The sequence below is a fragment of the Lytechinus pictus genome, chromosome 6 (genome assembly GCF_037042905.1).
Source record: "Lytechinus pictus isolate F3 Inbred chromosome 6, Lp3.0, whole genome shotgun sequence".
Classification (NCBI taxonomy): domain Eukaryota; kingdom Metazoa; phylum Echinodermata; class Echinoidea; order Temnopleuroida; family Toxopneustidae; genus Lytechinus; species Lytechinus pictus.
This window is the reverse complement of record NC_087250.1, coordinates 15,715,750-15,738,989: the sequence shown is the minus strand read 5'-3', so window position 1 is coordinate 15,738,989 and position 23,240 is coordinate 15,715,750. Positions and strand designations below refer to the sequence as shown.

The following is a 23,240-nucleotide window of genomic DNA, read 5'->3' as shown; positions in this document are numbered from 1 at the left end:
ATTATGGCTAAATGATTGAATCTCTAATCTTGACAATGATACACATTTATAAAGGGATTATCTATATATATTTTTTAATATATAGGAATTCCTTGGTAACTTCGACCAGAATACAGTTGTCACAAACTATTTCTACAGACCGGTACTTACTCGATATGTGAGAATTGTCGTGATGGCCCTACAAAGTCATTCAGTGATCAGATTTGAGTTGATTGGACGAGATATCAGACCGGGAAGGAAGCGCTTTCCAAGAGGTAACAAAGCATTTGTGAACTGCCCCCCCCCCAAAAAAAAACCCCCCCAACATTAAGTCGCCCAAAATGAATTCTGAGATATTCAATGATCTTGAAAGGGCACATCCTAAGCTTTAAAATGTTATATAACTTGTGAACTGCCCCCCCCCCAAAAAAAAAAACCCAACATTAAGTCGCCCAAAATGAATTCTGAGATATTCAATGATCTTGAAAGGGCACATCCTAAGCTTTAAAATGTTATATAACTTTTCGAAATTGATCAGCAATAACTCTCACAAGTATTTAATTCAATGCAGAAAAAGTCAGTGATTGCTTCAAAGAATTATCAAGGAGAAAACATCACTTGAAGCTCGGGTTCACTCAAGCATGAGATGGGTACAGTCTCGAAACTTCTGGACAGTATGCAAAATAGGATATCAAAGAAACTTGTATGTTGTCTTTTATTCAACTTTGCAATTTCAAATTTTGACATTTTGAAGACCAAATGACTATTTTTGCCATATGGAGAACCTTCCCTGGCGACTTATTGTTGGTTCTGTGTTGGCTGGTCATATTTGTATTATATTACTCAGAATGGGATACTAAAGATACTTCAAGAGCTGTTGGGTCAATATTACATGACTCGCAGATGAATGTAATATTGCCCCTAACGAATGGCTCATCGCTGGTAATTCCGTGATATAAAGCCACCCAATATAATTATTATTACTAAAAAAAATTAAAAAAAGTGATTGCACAAATCAGTATCACAAATTATTATGGCTCCATTTTATTTTGAGAATTGAAATGCAACTTCCATGTACAGACCTCCCAACATTTCCGCTTTTGGCGGAAAATTTCAGCTTTTTTATTATTTTTTTATTTTCTGCTAATTGTCCATTATTTTCCGCAAAATAGGAATTTTGAGCAATGTACATGTACATGCCTTTATCGAAAGAGGGCAGTAGACATATTCATTCAGCAGGTTACGATTGTATAGCACGTATGCACGCGCACGCCGTATGGCGAACAATGAACTATAATACTACGTACCGTAGTGATATAGTTCAGTGATGGAGAATAATGAATTTCTAGCGTGTAGCAAGAGCGCCGCGCTGAACCAGCAGTGCAGCACGCTGCGCTTTTGTATCTCATGTTGTTGCATTGTACCGCTTCGAGCTTTTATCAAGGCTTTCCGATTGGAATTTTCGATATCCTGGCGAATCAATGCGAGTGACAAGTTCCGAACGCACGCACGTAGATTACAAGCGCAAAGCAGCGGCACAAAATGCGATATATAGCGACTGGTAAGGATGATGACGTCATCCAAGATGGCAACTTACGTTGACCAACGAAAGGATCAAAGATGACGATGTTTCGATCATCATTTGAAAGGAATTAGTGGTAACTGCGGTCTAAGGTACAATATTTCTGAATTTTATACATTTTTTTCGTAAATATGGATGTAATTTCTTTTTCATAATGTAAAATTTTATGTACAAAAAAACGATCGGAAAATCGGGTTTCCGCCGAATGTTAGATCTAACGTTACTGCTTATACGTTGTCTGTACATACCTCCAAGCTCTTCAGTCTATGTATTGGTGAGTGAGCCAACGCAGTTCAGCGAAACAACCAAAATACAGAGACTGAAGCTTTTGGTCTACCAGTTACTCTGTTACAGCAGTGCAAGAGTGCAACCTATAGGGATCTTCAAACAGTTGCTGGTGCAAGTATTTCTAGTTCAAACTAAGATTGGTATGAAGACAAGTGTTAAGATTTACAAAGTGTCTTTCCAATTAATTCTCTCATTAATTTTTTCTAATACATGCTCTACTCTTTTCACCTTTTTTAAATTTTGTTTTGTTTACTAGTTCAAGGTAAGGATATACATGAGAAACCTGCTTGTATAACAAACGCATATATATTATGCAAGTGTATGCACCAGATTGAACCATTTGGGGGCCAAAATTGAAAAAAAAAATGGCCTTACCGCTCTGACGCTATGCCTCCTCGTACAGTTGCAATTATTTTAGAATTTTTTTAAAAAAATGTTGGGAGGTCTGCATGTACATTGTAGCTGTTATATAGTATCACTACTTGTTGCATTGCATTGATTATTGCATGCCCTGTCTATTTCGTGCATTTGAGTTGGGATAATGGCCTCATGGAGTTAACTCTTCGTGCGTTGATCCGTCAACCCTCTGTATGTTGCATTATTTTAGCAGTGAACTCTTCTATGTGGTATAATACTCTCTGTTATTTTAACAGCTATAACTTTTATCTGAACATTTAGAAAGGAAATTTTGTGAAGTAAACTTGTCGTGTATGATGGGCTTTCTTGTCATGTATATTTTAATTTGATATCACTTTATTGAAGTCACAATAAAGGAAAGAAATTTACAAAGTAAATACAAAGACAAAATAGGTCATGGCGCATTACTGTCGATGCAGGGCAGTAGAATAAAACTTAATGTACAATTTCGATGTAAGTAACAGGTACATAACTTATACATATAAGATATCTTTAAAAAATGAGTATGTGAAATGATAACAGCCAAAAGTTATGGTAAATATTAGAAAAAGAGAAAAAAGAAATATACATACACACACATATATATTTATACTTAGTTTACGTATAAGCATAAACAAATATCAGGAGTACTTCCGGACCACAATACTTAATCTGATAGGCCTACTATTAAGATAACAAAATTATGGATAATAAACAAACTGTATACCATGTCATCACTGTCAACATAATATCTAAAGTAAATTTCAACATGTACATTATAGACTTACAAAGAAGAAAGGGAAAGCAATAGAAAGGAAAGGAGGAATGGAATGGAGATGGAATGAGGAGAGAAGAGAGGGGGAGAACAGAGAGAGAGATGGGAGAGGGAGAGAGAGATTGGAAATAATGAACAATATGAGTTATCGCTCCAAAAGATTGTAGTTGCCCCAGATGGATTTGTCCTTTGCACAATATATTGAGAAAGATAAACAACCGCCATTTTACTCAAATTATCTCTAATCGAAGAATATTTTGTACGTCTGGCCTCAAGAAAAGAAAGAAAGATTTGATTCGTTGGGTGTTTTCTTTGGAAAGAAAGCCCCTTGAACCAATTTCAATGGCTAGGAAATCTACTCGGTAGCCATTATTCTCAATGTCGGTAATCAAGGCAGTGTACTTTTCTGTTTTATATTGGTGTGCTCTGTCAATTGCAGCTTGCAAGCCTTGAAGGGTAATTAATACAAAGTTTTATTGTATTGAAAAAGTGGTTTGTTTGTGTAATAATTATATACATGTATCTATGTTGAGGAATGCAATAAATATCATATACCACAAAAATATTCAAATTTTTTATATATTACTATGTATGATAACATCAATGCATTTAATTAAAAGAAAGAGACATAAACATTATTTTGATCACTGAAATGCAAATTAACATGACACTGTAGCGCTTTTTGGTGTCCTATAATATCATTGCATGGCTTATTGCACGCATTGTCCATTTCATACATTTGTGTTGGATAATGGCCTCACAGAGTTGAATATAGTGCCATTATCATACTCTTTTTTTTCTCCATTGATACTGGCAATGTAAAATGCATACCACAGTCATGTAATATGGTAAAAAATTGTTCTCGGATGGCGCAGGGGGGAACTTTATATAGTTCTAATTCGACTTTACCTGGCTGTATATATTTTTAATCAGTATATCAAGTTCATCTTCTCTTTTTTTCTAGTACACTCTCTAACATGTTTTAGGTTGGTTAACACACGAACCTACCAACTGTTACAAAAAATCCCCATTCATTTTGCATGCAAGTTTCTTTTTAATAACCAACAGTTGGTTCATATTTGATTTGATTCGATTTATTGTTTTCTTCTACATTCATATAATTCATACGATACATTTTTCCATAACATACGAAACATAGTATATTGGTTATTGTTTTTGCATGAATCATAGAGGGGGAAAAAATGGATTGAAAATATCAAATTATTAAAATAATAACAATATGCAGGAGAAGGATTGTTATCAAAGGCATGCAGAGTGCTTGAAAGAAAAATGATAATCCTAGATTAAAATTCAATAAATCAATATTTGTTGCTTTTTTATACGGCAGAATGGCAATATCTGTTCATAATTTGAATATTGAAGATGGAGATGATATGGATGATGAAAATCCATATTTTTATTGTTCGTAATAGACATGAAATGAAATACTCCGAAAATTTGCTTTGCCCAATTGATCGTGGGCCCGGCAGCCGGTGTGCAGCGCCAGAGCCCCCGACCTCCCGGTTGTGAGACGGACGCTCTACCAACTGGGCGAACACACCGGTGCAAATTATTGAAATGATGTTGGGGATAATGGTGAAGATGAAGGTGGTGATTAAATCAAAGGAAGAATGACTTTATGATAAACTAAAACATTGACACAGAAGATTTATTTCAAATATTCTGATAATTACATGGATTTAACATTTGGCCTTGAGAAAGAGACGAGCATCTTTTTATAGTCTCTGGTAGAGAGTTCCGTAAATCTCATAGAATATATGTTATAACGCAGTGATCAAAGCTTTGCAAACTCATTTCGTTGCTGTTTTGTAGACGTTTCGTGTACTAGAAAAGCCTATGGGGGAAACTGAATGAACACAATAGCCTTATTTTCTAGCCTTATTTTCAAAAGGATTACATAACGGTTCATTTCAAACCAGCATTAAAAAGGGAGATAAAAGGCTTCAAAATGGCTACAATACGGCAAACTGCTCATTGTGTAATCTTCTTTAAATTTTTTTTAAGAGTGTACGATAATTGGTTCTATCTTTCTCTGCACCAATCAACAGATTCAAGAGAATGCTATAGCTCTACCGATATGTCTGATTATAGAGGGTCTGTGAATCAGACTATCTCAGGCCGCACCTGTCAGAAGTGGACCTCCTTTGAACCTCATGACCACTTCCGTACAGCGGCCAGGTACCCAATGAGGGGTGTTGGTAAGACTTCACTCAATTGTACAATAGACCTAATGCATGTGACGTCGTAATCTCACAGCGCCCTCCCTCAGAGGGAATAGTAATACACATAATGGGAGTTGTCAGAGATATGCCAGCAGAGATGCCAACCCTCCCGATTTCATCGGGAGGCTCCCGAAAATTCATCCCAACTCCCGCCCTTACGATTACCATCCTTATCCTCCCGAAATTACGATTTTTTTTGCATTGATCAAATTGGATTGGAAGTACATGTATCGTCTGCTGACTTTAGCATGTAGTGACTCCATTACGTTTCGCTGCTACTAAATTCTGTGTGAAAGGCAGGCAAATAAGGAGCAGCGAAAAGCTGGTGCATGTGATATGCCCAACGGGAATCCACTGTGCACCAGGCCGGTAGGCCCGGCTAGCTTTGCGAGGCGTGTGCGCTCGCGGCCGCTGGATTTGTCGAGTCGTGCGATGGAATATCGGTGTGTGATTTCGGCGTATTGATGGGTTGATATTGACACGAAATGGCGGAAAATCAACAAAAAAAGACCAAGAAATGGTCTCAGAAGTATAAGACTGAATACAGTCTCCAGTACCCGTGTATTCGGAAGTCGGAAAGAGGAATCTACCATACATTTTGCACAATTTGCAGCGTGGACATTAAAGTTGAGCACGGAGGTCGTGATGATATTCGGAAGTACGTAGGGAGCAAACGGCATACGGACATTGCGAAGACGAGATCTTCGAGCTCCACTAGTACCCTGTTGACTTATTTCACCAAGCAAGGGACCAGCGAGGAGGAAGACGTTACCCGCGCTTTAATAATAATAAAGAGGATAATTCCTCATTATTATAGTTGAACAGGTACTTTTCTTCTATTGTCCCCTCATTTTTTTTACATGTAAAAATGCATATTTGATATTTTTATTTTTATGTCCAAAAAGTGGGAACAATGTTTTTTTTAAAACATGTGAAATGCTCCAAAATAAGGGTCAGATTGCACCAGAGAGCATCTAGAAACCCAGAGCTTCCAGGGCCCTAAGGCGGGCCCTCGACCCCGGCCGCAAGGGTCGAGCGCTCCGCTCGGTGTCGGTGTCGGTTGCAAATCCTCCCTAATTCTGATTTCCAAAAGTTGGCATCTCTGTGCCAGTTGCATTTATATCCTACATAGATTAAATCCTGAATAGTCATTGGTTCAAATAGCATCATGTGATTAAAGGCATTTTAACTTTGATGATGCGTGACTTCAGACTTCGATATATTTTCGCTATGCCAATATTCTGACTTCATTATTTCAGAAAACTGGATATTTAACTAAACTCTTGGGCGTATCGCTCAGCGAGCTGTCTCTCACGGGCAAGTCTCTTTATCTCTTTTGATCATACTTATTCATACCAAATTTTGTACCGTTGAAAAAGAGACAAGATACATATTTTTTTTACACCATTTCCCCCCCCCCCCCCTGGTTTGCTTGGTAGTTTTCACTGAAATGGCTCAGTGGTTACATATCATGCTTGAACCCCCAACTTCAAACCTTGAATTGTCTACTTATCAAATCACACGATAATCTGCCTTTAATTAATACAAATCTTTTAGATCACTCATTCTACCTTGGGTCATTTATATCTGAATGGTGTCAAATTTCTAATGAAATCACAAGATAATCTACCTTTAATTGATACAAATGTTTTAAATTACTCATTCTATCTTGGGTCATTTATATCCGAATGGTGTCAAATTTCTAATGAAATCACAAGATAATCTTCCTTTAATTGATACAAATCTTTTAGATCACTCATTCTACCTTGGGTCATTTATATTTGAATGGTGTCAAATTTCTAATGAAATCACAAGATAATCTGCCTTTAATTGATACAAATCTTTTAGATCACTCATTCTATCGTGGGTCATTTATATCTGAATGGTGTCAAATTTCTGATGAAATCACAAAATGATCTTCCTTTAATTGATACAAATCTTTTAGATCACTCATTCTATCTTGGGTCATTTGTATCTGAATGGTGTCAAATTTCTAATGAAATCACAAGATAATCGTCCTTTAATTGATACAAATGTTTTAAATCACTCATTCTATCTTGGGTCATTTATATCCGAATGGTGTCAAATTTCTAATGAAATCACAAGATAATCTTCCTTTAATTGATACAAATATTTTAGATCACCTATTCTACCTTGGGTCATTTATATTTGAATGGTGTCAAATTTCTAATGAAATCACAAGATAATCTGCCTTTAATTGATACAAATCTTTTAGATCACTCATTCTATCTTGGGTCATTTATATCTGAATGGTGTCAAATTTCTAATGAAATCACAAGATAATAGTCCTTTAATTAATACAAATTTTTTAGATCACTCATTCTATCGTGGGTCATTTGTATCTGAATGGTGTCAAATTTCTTATGAAATCACAAGATAATCTACCTTTAAGTGATACAAATGTTTTAGATCACTCATTCTATCTTGGGTCATTTATATCCGAATGGTGTCAAATTTCTAATGAAATCACAAGATAATCTTCCTTTAATTGATACAAATCTTTTAGATCACTCATTCTACCTTGGGTCATTTATATTTGAATGGTGTCAAATTTCTAATGAAATCACAAGATAATCTGCCTTTAATTGATACAAATCTTTTAGATCACTCATTCTATCGTGGGTCATTTATATCTGAATGGTGTCAAATTTCTGATGAAATCACAAAATGATCTTCCTTTAATTGATACAAATCTTTTAGATCACTCATTCTATCTTGGGTCATTTATATCTGAATGGTGTCAAATTTCTAATGAAATCACAAGATAATCGTCCTTTAATTAATACAAATTTCTTAGATCACTCATTCTATCGTGGGTCATTTGTATTTGAATGGTGTCAAATTTCTTATGAAATCACAAGATAATCGTCCTTTAATTGATACAAATGTTTTAAATCACTCATTCTATCTTGGGTCATTTATATCCGAATGGTGTCAAATTTCTAATGAAATCACAAGATAATCTTCCTTTAATTGATACAAATATTTTAGATCACCCATTCTACCTTGGGTCATTTATATTTGAATGGTGTCAAATTTCTAATGAAATCACAAGATAATCTGCCTTTAATTGATACAAATCTTTTAGATCACTCATTCTATCTTGGGTCATTTATATCTGAATGGTGTCAAATTTCTAATGAAATCACAAGATAATCGTCCTTTAATTAATACAAATTTTTTAGATCACTCATTCTATCGTGGGTCATTTGTATCTGAATGGTGTCAAATTTCTTATGAAATCACAAGATAATCTACCTTTAAGTGATACAAATGTTTTAGATCACTCATTCTATCTTGGGTCATTTATATCTGAATGGTGTCAAATTTCTAATGAAATCACAAGATAATCGTCCTTTAATTAATACAAATTTTTTAGATCACTCATTCTATCGTGGGTCATTTGTATCTGAATGGTGTCAAATTTCTAATGAAATCACAAGATAATCGTCCTTTAATTAATACAAATTTTTTAGATCACTCATTCTATCGTGGGTCATTTGTATCTGAATGGTGTCAAATTTCTTATGAAATCACAAGATAATCTACCTTTAAGTGATACAAATGTTTTAGATCACTCATTCTATCTTGGGTCATTTATATCTGAATGGTGTCAAATTTCTAATGAAATCACAAGATAATCGTCCTTTAATTAATACAAATTTTTTAGATCACTCATTCTATCGTGGGTCATTTGTATCTTAATGGTGTCAAATTTCTAATGAAATCACAAGATAATCGTCCTTTAATTAATACAAATGTTTTAAATCACTCATTCTATCTTGGGTCATTTATATCCGAATGGTGTCAAATTTCTAATGAAATCACAAGATAATCTTCCTTTAATTGATACAAATCTTTTAGATCACCCATTCTACCTTGGTTCATTTATAACTGAATGGTGTCGAATTTCTAATGAAATCACAAGATAATCTACCTTTAATTGATACAAATCTTTTAGATAACTCATTCTATATTGGGACATTTATATCTGAATGGTGTCAAATTTCTAATGAACTCACAAGATAATCTTCCTTTAATTGATACAAATCTTTTAGATCACTCATTCTATCTTGGGTCATTTATATCCGAATGGTGTCAAATTTTTGATGAAATCACAAGATAATCTGCCTTTAATTGATACAAATCTTTTAGATCACTCATTCTATCGTGGGTCATTTATATCTGAATGGTGTCAAATTTCTGATGAAATCACAAAATGATCTTCCTTTAATTGATACAAATCTTTTAGATCACTCATTCTATCTTGGGTCATTTGTATCTGAATGGTGTCAAATTTCTAATGAAATCACAAGATAATCTTCCTTTAATTGATACAAATTTCTTAGATCACTCATTCTATCGTGGGTCATTTGTATTTGAATGGTGTCAAATTTCTTATGAAATCACAAGATAATCGTCCTTTAATTGATACAAATGTTTTAAATCACTCATTCTATCTTGGGTCATTTATATCCGAATGGTGTCAAATTTCTAATGAAATCACAAGATAATCTTCCTTTAATTGATACAAATATTTTAGATCACCTATTCTACCTTGGGTCATTTATATTTGAATGGTGTCAAATTTCTAATGAAATCACAAGATAATCTGCCTTTAATTGATACAAATCTTTTAGATCACTCATTCTATCTTGGGTCATTTATATCTGAATGGTGTCAAATTTCTAATGAAATCACAAGATAATAGTCCTTTAATTAATACAAATTTTTTAGATCACTCATTCTATCGTGGGTCATTTGTATCTGAATGGTGTCAAATTTCTTATGAAATCACAAGATAATCTACCTTTAAGTGATACAAATGTTTTAGATCACTCATTCTATCTTGGGTCATTTATATCCGAATGGTGTCAAATTTCTAATGAAATCACAAGATAATCTTCCTTTAATTGATACAAATCTTTTAGATCACTCATTCTACCTTGGGTCATTTATATTTGAATGGTGTCAAATTTCTAATGAAATCACAAGATAATCTGCCTTTAATTGATACAAATCTTTTAGATCACTCATTCTATCGTGGGTCATTTATATCTGAATGGTGTCAAATTTCTGATGAAATCACAAAATGATCTTCCTTTAATTGATACAAATCTTTTAGATCACTCATTCTATCTTGGGTCATTTATATCTGAATGGTGTCAAATTTCTAATGAAATCACAAGATAATCGTCCTTTAATTAATACAAATTTCTTAGATCACTCATTCTATCGTGGGTCATTTGTATTTGAATGGTGTCAAATTTCTTATGAAATCACAAGATAATCGTCCTTTAATTGATACAAATGTTTTAAATCACTCATTCTATCTTGGGTCATTTATATCCGAATGGTGTCAAATTTCTAATGAAATCACAAGATAATCTTCCTTTAATTGATACAAATATTTTAGATCACCCATTCTACCTTGGGTCATTTATATTTGAATGGTGTCAAATTTCTAATGAAATCACAAGATAATCTGCCTTTAATTGATACAAATCTTTTAGATCACTCATTCTATCTTGGGTCATTTATATCTGAATGGTGTCAAATTTCTAATGAAATCACAAGATAATCGTCCTTTAATTAATACAAATTTTTTAGATCACTCATTCTATCGTGGGTCATTTGTATCTGAATGGTGTCAAATTTCTTATGAAATCACAAGATAATCTACCTTTAAGTGATACAAATGTTTTAGATCACTCATTCTATCTTGGGTCATTTATATCTGAATGGTGTCAAATTTCTAATGAAATCACAAGATAATCGTCCTTTAATTAATACAAATTTTTTAGATCACTCATTCTATCGTGGGTCATTTGTATCTTAATGGTGTCAAATTTCTAATGAAATCACAAGATAATCGTCCTTTAATTAATACAAATGTTTTAAATCACTCATTCTATCTTGGGTCATTTATATCCGAATGGTGTCAAATTTCTAATGAAATCACAAGATAATCTTCCTTTAATTGATACAAATCTTTTAGATCACCCATTCTACCTTGGTTCATTTATAACTGAATGGTGTCGAATTTCTAATGAAATCACAAGATAATCTACCTTTAATTGATACAAATCTTTTAGATAACTCATTCTATATTGGGACATTTATATCTGAATGGTGTCAAATTTCTAATGAACTCACAAGATAATCTTCCTTTAATTGATACAAATCTTTTAGATCACTCATTCTATCTTGGGTCATTTATATCCGAATGGTGTCAAATTTTTGATGAAATCACAAGATAATCTGCCTTTAATTGATACAAATCTTTTAGATCACTCATTCTATCGTGGGTCATTTATATCTGAATGGTGTCAAATTTCTGATGAAATCACAAAATGATCTTCCTTTAATTGATACAAATCTTTTAGATCACTCATTCTATCTTGGGTCATTTATATCTGAATGGTGTCAAATTTCTAATGAAATCACAAGATAATCGTCCTTTAATTAATACAAATTTTTTAGATCACTCATTCTATCGTGGGTCATTTGTATCTGAATGGTGTCAAATTTCTAATGAAATCATAAGATAATCTACCTTTAAGTGATACAAATGTTTTAGATCACTCATTCTATCTTGGGTCATTTATATCTGAATGGTGTCAAATTTCTAATGAAATCACAAGATAATCGTCCTTTAATTAATACAAATTTTTTAGATCACTCATTCTATCGTGGGTCATTTGTATCTGAATGGTGTCAAATTTCTAATGAAATCACAAGATAATCGTCCTTTAATTAATACAAATCTTTTAGATCACCCATTCTACCTTGGTTCATTTATAACTGAATGGTGTCGAATTTCTGATGAAATCACAAGATAATCTGCATTTAATTAATACAAATGTTTTAGATCACTCATTCTATCTTGGGACATTTATATCTGAATGGTGTCAAATTTCTGATGAAATCACAAGATAATCTACCTTTAAATGATACATATCTTCTAGATCACTCATTCTATCTTGGGTCATTTATATCTGAATGGTGTCAAATTTCTAATGAAATCACAAGATGATCTTCCTTTAATTGATACAAATCTTTTAGATCACTCATTCTATCTTGGGTCATTTATATCTGAATGGTGTCAAATTTCTAATGAAATCACAAGATAATCGTCCTTTAATTAATACAAAATTTTTAGATCACTCATTCTATCTTGGGTCATTTGTATCTGAATTGTGTCTAATTTCTGATGAAATAACACGATAATCCTTTAATTGATGCAAACCTTTTAGATCACTCATTCTATCGTGGGTCATTTGTATCTGAATGGTGTCACATTCTGATGAAATAACACTATAATTTGCCTTTGATACGTATCTTTTAGGAGATCACAATTACTGTAGAAATCCTGATGGTGAGCCCTTTGCATGGTGCTATACGACAAATCCCCATGTACGATGGGAAGAATGCAGTATTCCGCTCCGTCAAGATACGTGCGGCGAAGAGCACGAAAAGCCCAGTAAGTCTATTTTGTGACAACAAAATATAATATTCAGTTCATGCACACCCAAAAATCATGTGCCATTCAACATTTTAAGTCGTAAGGTGGCCTTAAATTGCTCTTGATTAACACGAATAAGTGGTGTCACAATGATGTTTAATTGGGACCCTATATAACGCTTCACTTTATGTGCAGCACCCCCAGGTGGATGTTTCATAAAGCGGATTGTAAAGTTACGCATGACTTTGCGCACAACTGGAACAAATTCTCAGCTGTTCAGTCAGCTTCAGAGGGATATCTCATTTAGCACAAGAAAGGATCACCGGTCGTGAGTAAAGTCACTTGTAACTTTATACAAATAGCTTTGTGAATTACCCACCAGGTTACAAGTGGCGCAATAAAGCTATACACAACTTGCAAAAAACAGTTTTTTTATGGGAATCTTGTTAAGGATGGTACGTAGGTATTTCTAAGTATTCTACATTTAGTTATTGAATCTCCATAATATGTAGAGCGTGCTTGCCCAGTGAGTTAGTCTTTGGACTTTGAAACAAAGGGTCGTGGGTTCAAATTCCAGCCATGCCGTAGTTTTCTTCAGCAAGATATTCATCCACATTATGCTGCACTCAACCCAGGTGAGGTGAATGGGTACCTTGAAATACGTGGGTGCTGTAAGTAAATACGGCCGCCAAGCTAAAGGCTGGGCGATAATATTCAAGTCCCTTGGAAGCGCATGGAGACATAATCATAATGTGATATGCGCTATACAAGAACTGTTTATTAATATTATAATTATTATAAATACTACTGTGACATCATCCCCTCACCTTGTAGAATGGGAAGAGTGCTTTACAGACAGCGAGGGGAGAGATTACAGGGGATTCATCAACACGACAAAAAACGGCAAAGAGTGCCAGCGGTGGGATCGAACATCGCCGCACCATCACACAAAAGTGAGTCAATACCCGGATGCAGGGCTGGTGGAGAACTACTGCCGGAACCCGGATTCAGGGGATTCGACAGCCTGGTGTTACACCACCAATCCAAACACGAGGTTTGAAGAATGCCGACTCTTGCCAAATCAATCTTCATGCGTCAATGTGTCAGCTGAATTTGGTAAATACCTTTAAGGTGGAAGGTCGCCTTGTAGAAAGGTTCTTGGTAAAAATACCAGAGAAATATGTTAGTGAAGGTTTGAGGAAAATCCATCAAAGATTGAGAAAGTTGTTAGAATTTTAAGTTTTGGATTTGTGGTGTCATATACTGTACGAGCAACTTTCCCCATATGTTGTGTATAAATATAAATGCATAAATTCTTCATGATAACTGCTTTTTTCAGGTATATAATATTAGTCTGTTAATATACTAGAGGCACAATAAAAACTATTTTCAATATTTTGAGCAAATTTAATTTTACTGATTTCTTCTTTACTTCAATATAAATGGGGAAGCTGCTCACATATGACGCCACACATAAAAAAAGTAATATTTTTAAAACTGTGTTTCATCTCTGATGGTTCTCTTCAAACCTTCAATACATTTTATTATTTTTTTCTGCTAATTTTACATCATACTTATTCTCAGGCAAACTTCCCCATTAAAGCATGAATAGGAGTCATTTTCCAATATTTTTTCTGTAATATTATGGCCGGTATTCTTGGCTCTGGTTTTGATTTTAACTCTTATTTTACAGCTTTGGTTTAACTAATGCATGAAACAAATCTCTCACAGTAGATACCTTTACGGCATGGAACAGGCTTCATTTTCCTTTTTTAATAAAAATATTATGGCCCATATTCTTAGCGATAAGTTTGATTTTCGCTCTAGTTTACAGCTTTGGTTTAACCCTATCTTAACTACATGTAGGCTTTTTCATACCAGGATATACTAGGGGGGTGATTTGACCCCCCCCCCCCCCCCGCCCCGATCACGGCCGCTGATTGCGCGATCGCTGGGTTTTTGTTTATGTTTTTGCCTTTAACTCAAGTTATATAGCTTGTCAAATGCTAATTTTTGGTGAGAGTATCAATTTCTAGATTTCAGACAAATATCCACAAGAAATTGCGAAATGTAATTAATGATGTATTTTTTAAAATTCTTATGTTTTTCTTTTGTTTTTAAACCTTTTTTTATTGTTTTCTGATTATTTGTCGGGACCCTTTTGCGATCATAAATATCATGAAATAAATCTCTTGAATCATGATATTCTTTTGATCTTTTATTTTAACTTGTTTTGTTAACAAGTCTGCAATTTGACAAGACGCTTGGAGAATTACGGTGGAGTGGTGAATTGGACTGTCAGCGGTAGGGTATGCCAGTATTGGTCATCGCAATTCCCCCACGAGCATCCCTATACATCTCATGAGGGCGACCACAACAATTGTTCGAATATCGGCATGCGTGTTACCCCGTGGTGTTACACAACGGACCCTTTGGTTCCGTGGGAATATTGCCCGGTCGGCATCTACCACCCTGCCTGCGTGAAAAACTCAAAAGCTACTTTTGAAAAAGGTATGTTTCTCCAGTAGGAGGGATACATTCGTGTAGCTTAAAAGATATTCATCCTCTATATTTTACAAAATAGACCTTATGTGGGTGCGTCGTGGTCTAGTGGTTCTGACTCTCGCTTTTGAAACAGAGGGTCGTGGGTTCGAATCGTAGCCATGGCATATTTTCCTTCAGCAAGAAATTTATCCATACTGTGTTGCACTCGACCCAGGTGAGGTGAATGGTTACCCGGCAGGAGTAATTCCTTGCGTGCACTGAGCGCTGGTGACAGTAGCTCGAGCTAAAGCCGGGGTAATAATAGCGCTTTGTATCCTCTGGCAAAAAGCGCTTTATAAATCCAGCTATTATTATTATGCACTGACATCATCACGCCGCCGTGTTAGAGGCTGAAGCCACTGTCTTGCCTGCATTGGTGATCTGCAGTTGGTGCCTACTTTGACTACTCTCTTTACGTGTATTCCTATATCCTCTGATAGAGGGCACCTTGAGGTTATGATGTCACATGCATAAGGTCTATACTCGTAGGCATTTTGTTTTCTTTATATGGCCTGTATTCTGAAGTCAGGTTTAACTTAGACCATGGTCTAACTCTGTGCTAAAATTATGGGAAGCCAAAGGTGTCAACATTTTTATTAAATTGTATGTTTCTTCTGTTTACTTTGCTCTTTCCTGATTCATCAATGGTGAAGAAAATAATCTATTTATACTTCCTACACCATTATGAATGATTTAAGAGCCAAATGAGGTGAAATATTATACTGTATCTCTACTGTTAGGGATTTATGTAACTTAGCTGTCCATACTTAAACCACAACTTTAAACCTGAGTGTAAGTTAAACCCTACTTCAGAATACGGGCCTATGAGTTCTAATTGACAACACAATTATAAAGCCTTTGGGATTAAGGGCGACACCCGCTGACCAGGCAGGTATCTCACAAAGTTACTTGCGAGTTTACACATGACTGGAACCTGTTCTCAGGTGTGATGTCAGCAATAGGTTAACATCACTTAGCATAAGCAGGGGTCACCAGTCTTAGGTTAAGTCAATTGTAACCGACAAACGGCTTTATGAAATGCCCACCTGGTGAATGGGTTCGCAAGAGATTTTTTTTACAAAAGTTTAATCTACATTTAGGGGTTAACTTTTTCACAATGTTAAGATAACAACCAGTATTATTTACAAATTCTATCACCTTGGTATTCTTATAATAATAATAATAATATAGGGTATTCATATTGCGCACATATCCACCTTGTTAGGTGCTCAAGGCGCTCCTATATTACCCGGCTAAGCTAGGCGTTCATAGCGCACACAGCTTTTTAAGGAATTACTTCCTACCGATACCCATTTACCTCACCTGGGTTGAGTGCAGCACACTATGGATCAGTTTCTTGCTGAAGGAAATTACGCCATGGCTGGGATTCGAACCCACGACCCTCTGTTTCAAAGTCCGAAGACTAATCCACTGGGCCACAACGCTCCACACTGAAACTTTTTATGAAAATACAGGCCATGAGGAATTTCAGGGAAAACTGTGAAATTCAGAAAAAACGTTTAATAATAAGTTTGGAAAGGCCTGTGCCACTTTTTTCCAATATAAAAGTGCAAGTGATTTTCTAGATATACCCCTCCCCGTCACTTGCCTTTAAAAGGTGTGAAAATTGGGCCGTTAGTAAGGGTGGGGGGGGGTCATCAGGACCTACATGGGGGGCACATGTTGGGCTAACATGATTAAGGTTCCAAGGGTGAGGGGATTTTTGCCCCCTTATTTACCCCACCAGGGCCTAGTTGCATAAAAGTTACTATCATGATGACTTTGCCATCCAATTGTAACGATGATCAACAGCCAATCAGAATCAAGAATTCCATGCACATTACCATAAGATGGCAAAGTTACCATTATGGTAACTTTTATGCAATGGGGCCCCGATCCTGTGTAACTGTACCAATGCCTCTATGTATCTCATCTATTGTAGTAGAAAGACCAGTGGTCACCTTGAAGCCATATTCAAACAAGGGAACTTGGCCGAAATACGCAGAGGACTCCACAAAGGACTTCAGTGGATTTCACTTTGATTCGGTCGATGGAGTCGAGTTTGTCCCCTGCATAAAAGGTATTAATTTACATATTTTTGAAGGCTCTAGATCCACCCTATATTTGCAAGAGAGTAAATGCTTTCAAAATGAAAATCTCATTATGCGACAGACTTAACCCTATCTTAACTGGGCTATTTCGGACCAGTATATACTGGGGGGGGGTGTCAATTTGACCCCCCCTCAGATCTTGGCCGCTGATTGCGCAATCGCCGCGAAAATTTGCACACGCGTAGAGCCGGATGTAAACTACAAGACTGTATACAAAACTTTTCAAAATATTAATTGTTTATATTTTTTTATTAATTAATTATGCAAATAAGCATATGAAATTTGCCCTAATTTGGGTTCTTGTGTATGTTTTTGCCTTTAACTCAATTTATATAGCTAGAAGAATGCAAATTTTTGGTGGGAGTATCAATTCTTACATTTCTAACAAATATCTACAAAAAAAAATTTCTTTGTTTTTTCAAACCTTTGTTTTTTATTGTTTTTTCCAATGAACTTTGTCAGGGACCGTTTTGCGATCATAAATAGCATAAAATAAATCCATTAAAACCAACAAAAATGAAAATAATCATACATTTATGATTTTTGGTTGAAAAACACAATTTGTATTGACTTTGTACACGGAATCACGTTTTTGAGCAATATCGGGTCTGACATGCACTTACAAAATGTTGTGTAATTTCGGAACCAAGTACCCGGGCATCGCAAATTTGGTTTTCAAAAGATGCGCAAGACTTGAAAGTAAAAAGTCAGCGAGCAGTGCAGTAAAAAAATTTGGCGCGACGGCATAGTGACGAAATTTGTCAAGGGGGGGGGTCAAATTGACCCCCCCAGTTTAATATGGGTTAACATGACGGTTGCATATTTTATCCTTTTCCTCCCTTGCATGTCCCACGTTTATCTTTGTCTTCATTTTCCTTTCTCAATCCTTAAAATTATCCCTCTTTCATCTTAAGATCATGCCTGTGATCAATATTATTATTGAGATTTATCGGTTTTCTAATTCCTTCCTGATTCAATGAGGTGCTAGAAATCCGGATCCTTGTTTCAATGGAGATACTTTTATGATGAACGTTACTTCTTGAAAATGACTGTATATATATATATTACCCTTTCACTTGTCATTCCCCTTGTTTTTCCCCATTTTTGTTTTTGTTTTTTTTCCTTTCTTAATCCTCAAAATTATCCCCTTTTCATCTGCACGCCTGTGACCAATTTTCTTACTAAAGGACCCTTTCATATGTAATACTTTGGAGGGTTTTTGATATTTTTCAAGTGTATTCTTGTGCTCATACCTTGTGAGTAAAATCAACCAATAGATCTATTAATCTCTGACATGCGTTTGTTTTCTTTCTCTTTAATGATTGAAGATGATGCTTGCAATCTGAATCCTTGTATAATGAGCGGTACTTCTTGAAAGCAGTTATAAAATTTCACCTTTTTCTCCCCATCATATCCCTTGTTTTTTTCTTTATTTTCCTTTCTCAGTGCTCCATCTTGTCCTCTGTATACCTGTGATCAACTTTTCTTACTAAAGAACCCTATTAGAAATAAGCCTTTTCAGCTTTCATTGGTTGTCCTGACAAGGTACTTTAATACTTGAAAAAAAATTGATTTTTGTAGTTGAAATATCATAGTTTGTGAATAAAATCAATCAAGAAATTACTGACATTTTTTGGCTATCTTTGTCCTTGATTGAAGGATATGCTTGCGATCCAAATCCTTGTTTTCATGGAGGTACTTTTATGATGGTGGTACATCTTGAAAGTGATTGCATACTTTACCTTTACCTTCTCCCCCCCCCCCCTCATCATTTAACTTGATTGTTATTCTTCCTTATTTTCTTTTCTCAGTCCCCAAACTTATCCCGCACTCATCTGTATGCCTGTGACCAATATTATAGACCAGTTCATAGTTACTTCATGGGCTTGGTCAAATGACCTTGATTTTCTTTCATCATGATAGGCAGATTTCAAAGAAAGATATTATGTATGCATGCCTAACATAGCAGGATGAAGACATTGACTAGACCAGTTGACAAGAATAGCACACCAATTAATGATCTAAGAAGGTACAGTGTATATGTCGCATTTCTACTTCAAAGGCACTAGCATGTTGAAACAATAACAGTGGACGCATTGCTGTTTTTTTGTGGATGTAATGAAAAAAACAATTCTAAAGAATGAAAGAATAATCAAGACATCAAAGTTAGTGCTTATCGAAGTAAATATTAAACCAGCATGTCACCTTAGTACCAATGATCTTCTTCTGATCATGCGCAGAAGGGAACTACGAACTGGCTCATTACTGACAATTATTGTTTCTCCTTCCTAATTCAAGGTGATGCTTGCGATCCGGATCCTTGTTTTAATGGAGGAACTTGTATGTTGAATGATACTTCATACACATGCCTGTGCTCAGGGGCATGGACAGGAAGAAATTGCACCCAGGGTGAGTCTTAGGTGGGAAACAGGGGGGTGTAGCGGGTTCCATGATATTTGCTGTGGCAACGATTGCTCCAATGGAAAATCTTCACATTAAGCCAAACCTAAACCTAACCTCCACAACTAAATAAACCGTAATCCTTATCTTTACATTTTTATTCTGAATCAAAAACTCTACTACAATTGCTATAACCCTATGCCCGCTGATATTTGAGACCGGAGCAGATGTCGTGTCACTTCAGACTGGCATGTGGATTTAGAAAGGGTATGGGTGTGCTGCCCCAAAATCTCAAACCATACCCTTAACAACTGAAGTTGCCTTGATTCAATTCGTCATTTCATTTCCATTCAAACTTATACAAAGGATTAAATATCAAATACAAATGTAAGGATTGCCATTAACAAAATATGCATTGAACACAAAAGAAGCAGAACTTTATCAATAAAACATGCATGGTCCCTTTATACCAACATCCTTTTTCATCCTCTCTTCTAACCTTTATTTATTAAATTTAACTTAACTGAAAGTGAGAAAGATTCTCAGCGGGTATTTCCAAATACAAATGAATTAATTGAATGATATCTTTGCGTTTCTTTTTAGAATCCCCGAACCTCGATAATGCCGTATGGTATGGGAAAGGTAATGTTACAGTCATCACGAATCTTATCTTAGACCATGAAGAAAAGCCTGCTTACCAAGTAAAACTAAGGTTTGACAAACTTTATGATCGAGACCATCCAACCTTCCTATTCATTGAGGTACATACATGTACATTTGTCTATTTCAAAGCTTAAAAAATATATATTATACCGATATTAGCTACTCCTTGACATTGAACACACCCCAAGTTTATAATGATATATGTTTTGCTTTCATGTCTTATCATAAATGTAGGTCTATGTGGACGATAATAATGAGCAATCCCAATTTAATAAGTTTATAATGGTACTTATTATGCTTTCATGCCCTATCATAGGTTTACGCGGATGATAAAAATGACAAATACCCAGATAATAAGTTACTTTATAATAATTATATTTTCATGTCTTATCATAGGTCTGTGTGGGCGATAATAATGAGCAATCCCAATTTAATAAGTTTATAATGGTACTTATTATGCTTTCATGCCCTATCATAGGTTTATGCGGATGATAAAAATGACAAATACCCAGATAATAAGTTACTTTATAATAATTATATTTTCATGTCTTATCATAGGTCTGTGTGGGCGATAATAATGAGCAATCCCAATTTAATAAGTTTATAATGGTACTTGTTATGCTTTCATGCCCTATCATAGGTTTATGCGGATGATAAAAATGACAAATACCCAGATAATAAGTTACTTTATAATAATTATATTTTCATGTCTTATCATAGGTCTGTGTGGGCGATAATAATGAGCAATCCCAATTTAATAAGTTTATAATGGTACTTGTTATGCTTTCATGCCCTATCATAGGTTTATGCGGATGATAAAAATGACAAATACCCAGATAATAAGTTACTTTATAATAATTATATTTTCATGTCTTATCATAGGTCTGTGTGGGCGATAATAATGAGCAATCCCAATTTAATAAGTTTATAATGGTACTTGTTATGCTTTCATGCCCTATCATAGGTTTATGCGGATGATAAAAATGACAAATACCCAGATAATAAGTTACTTTATAATAATTATATTTTCATGTCTTATCATAGGTCTGTGTGGGCGATAATAATGAGCAATCCCAATTTAATAAGTTTATAATGGTACTTGTTATGCTTTCATGCCCTATCATAGGTTTATGCGGATGATAAAAATGACAAATACCCAGATAATAAGTTACTTTATAATAATTATATTTTCATGTCTTATCATAGGTCTGTGTGGGCGATAATAATGAGCAATCCCAATTTAATAAGTTTATAATGGTACTTGTTATGCTTTCATGCCCTGTCATAGGTTTATGCGGATGATAAAAATGACAAATACCCAGATAATAAGTTACTTTATAATAATTATATTTTCATGTCTTATCATAGGTCTGTGTGGGCGATAATAATGAGCAATCCCAATTTAATAAGTTTATAATGGTACTTGTTATGCTTTCATGCCCTATCATAGGTTTATGCGGATGATAAAAATGACAAATACCCAGATAATAAGTTACTTTATAATAATTATATTTTCATGTCTTATCATAGGTCTGTGTGGGCGATAATAATGAGCAATCCCAATTTAATAAGTTTATAATGGTACTTGTTATGTTTTCATGCCCTATCATAGGTTTATGCGGATGATAAAAATGACAAATACCCAGATAATAAGTTACTTTATAATAATTATATTTTCATGTCTTATCATAGGTCTGTGTGGGCGATAATAATGAGCAATCCCAATTTAATAAGTTTATAATGGTACTTGTTATGCTTTCATGCCCTGTCATAGGTTTATGCGGATGATAAAAATGACAAATACCCAGATAATAAGTTACTTTATAATAATTATATTTTCATGTCTTATCATAGGTCTGTGTGGGCGATAATAATGAGCAATCCCAATTTAATAAGTTTATAATGGTACTTGTTATGCTTTCATGCCCTGTCATAGGTTTATGCGGATGATAAAAATGACAAATACCCAGATAATAAGTTACTTTATAATAATTATATTTTCATGTCTTATCATAGGTCTGTGTGGGCGATAATAATGAGCAATCCCAATTTAATAAGTTTATAATGGTACTTGTTATGCTTTCATGCCCTATCATAGGTTTATGCGGATGATAAAAATGACAAATACCCAGATAATAAGTTACTTTATAATAATTATATTTTCATGTCCTACCATAAGTCTATATGGATGATAATAATGACCGCTGCCCAGTTTAATAGCTTTATATAATTGTACTTATTATGCTTTCATGTCCTTTTGTAGGTTTATGTGGACGATGCTAATGACCAATGCCCAGTGTTCCCTGGAAACCACACCTTTTATCCAGTCCCAGTATTCCAACAATACATCGAAACTGTTTATGCTTACGACAATGATCAAGGACATAACGCCATGATATCATATTATTCAGAAGTAGCCCATTCTGTGTAAGTTGCTCTGAAGGTGTTCTCACACCCGGTGGGTGTTTCCTAAAGCTGTTCGTAAGTTAGTAGTGATCCCTGGGAACGAGATCAACACCAACGAAAATCTGTGTGTATCATTTACCACAAGGAAGAATCCCCAGTCGTTTGTAAGGTCTCTTGTATCTTTACAAAGAGCCTGGTGGTTGGTGTTTCATAAAGCTGTTCCAAGTTTAAGGGTTGTTGTGGTCTAGTGGTTACAACTCTCATCTTTCAATCAAAGGGACGTGGGTTCTAATCCCAGTCATGGCGTGTTTTCCTTCAGCAAGAAGTTCACCTACATTTGCCACTCTCCACCCAAGTGTAGTAAATG

General features: G+C 34.9%; 1 protein-coding gene across 1 annotated transcript in view; it reads left to right on the top strand.

The window, feature by feature from the left end:
* Positions 1-23,240, top strand: part of LOC129263243 (uncharacterized) — a 92,798-nt gene that overhangs the window by 10,207 nt on the left and 59,351 nt on the right. Inside the window, exons 7-15 of the mRNA XM_064100428.1 lie at positions 86-254; positions 5,090-5,239; positions 12,633-12,767; positions 13,584-13,865; positions 14,994-15,260; positions 17,236-17,373; positions 19,703-19,813; positions 20,408-20,565; positions 22,731-22,894. Of these exons, the coding sequence (XP_063956498.1) occupies positions 86-254; positions 5,090-5,239; positions 12,633-12,767; positions 13,584-13,865; positions 14,994-15,260; positions 17,236-17,373; positions 19,703-19,813; positions 20,408-20,565; positions 22,731-22,894 (1,574 nt within the window). The remainder of the gene's footprint in view (positions 1-85; positions 255-5,089; positions 5,240-12,632; positions 12,768-13,583; positions 13,866-14,993; positions 15,261-17,235; positions 17,374-19,702; positions 19,814-20,407; positions 20,566-22,730; positions 22,895-23,240) is intronic.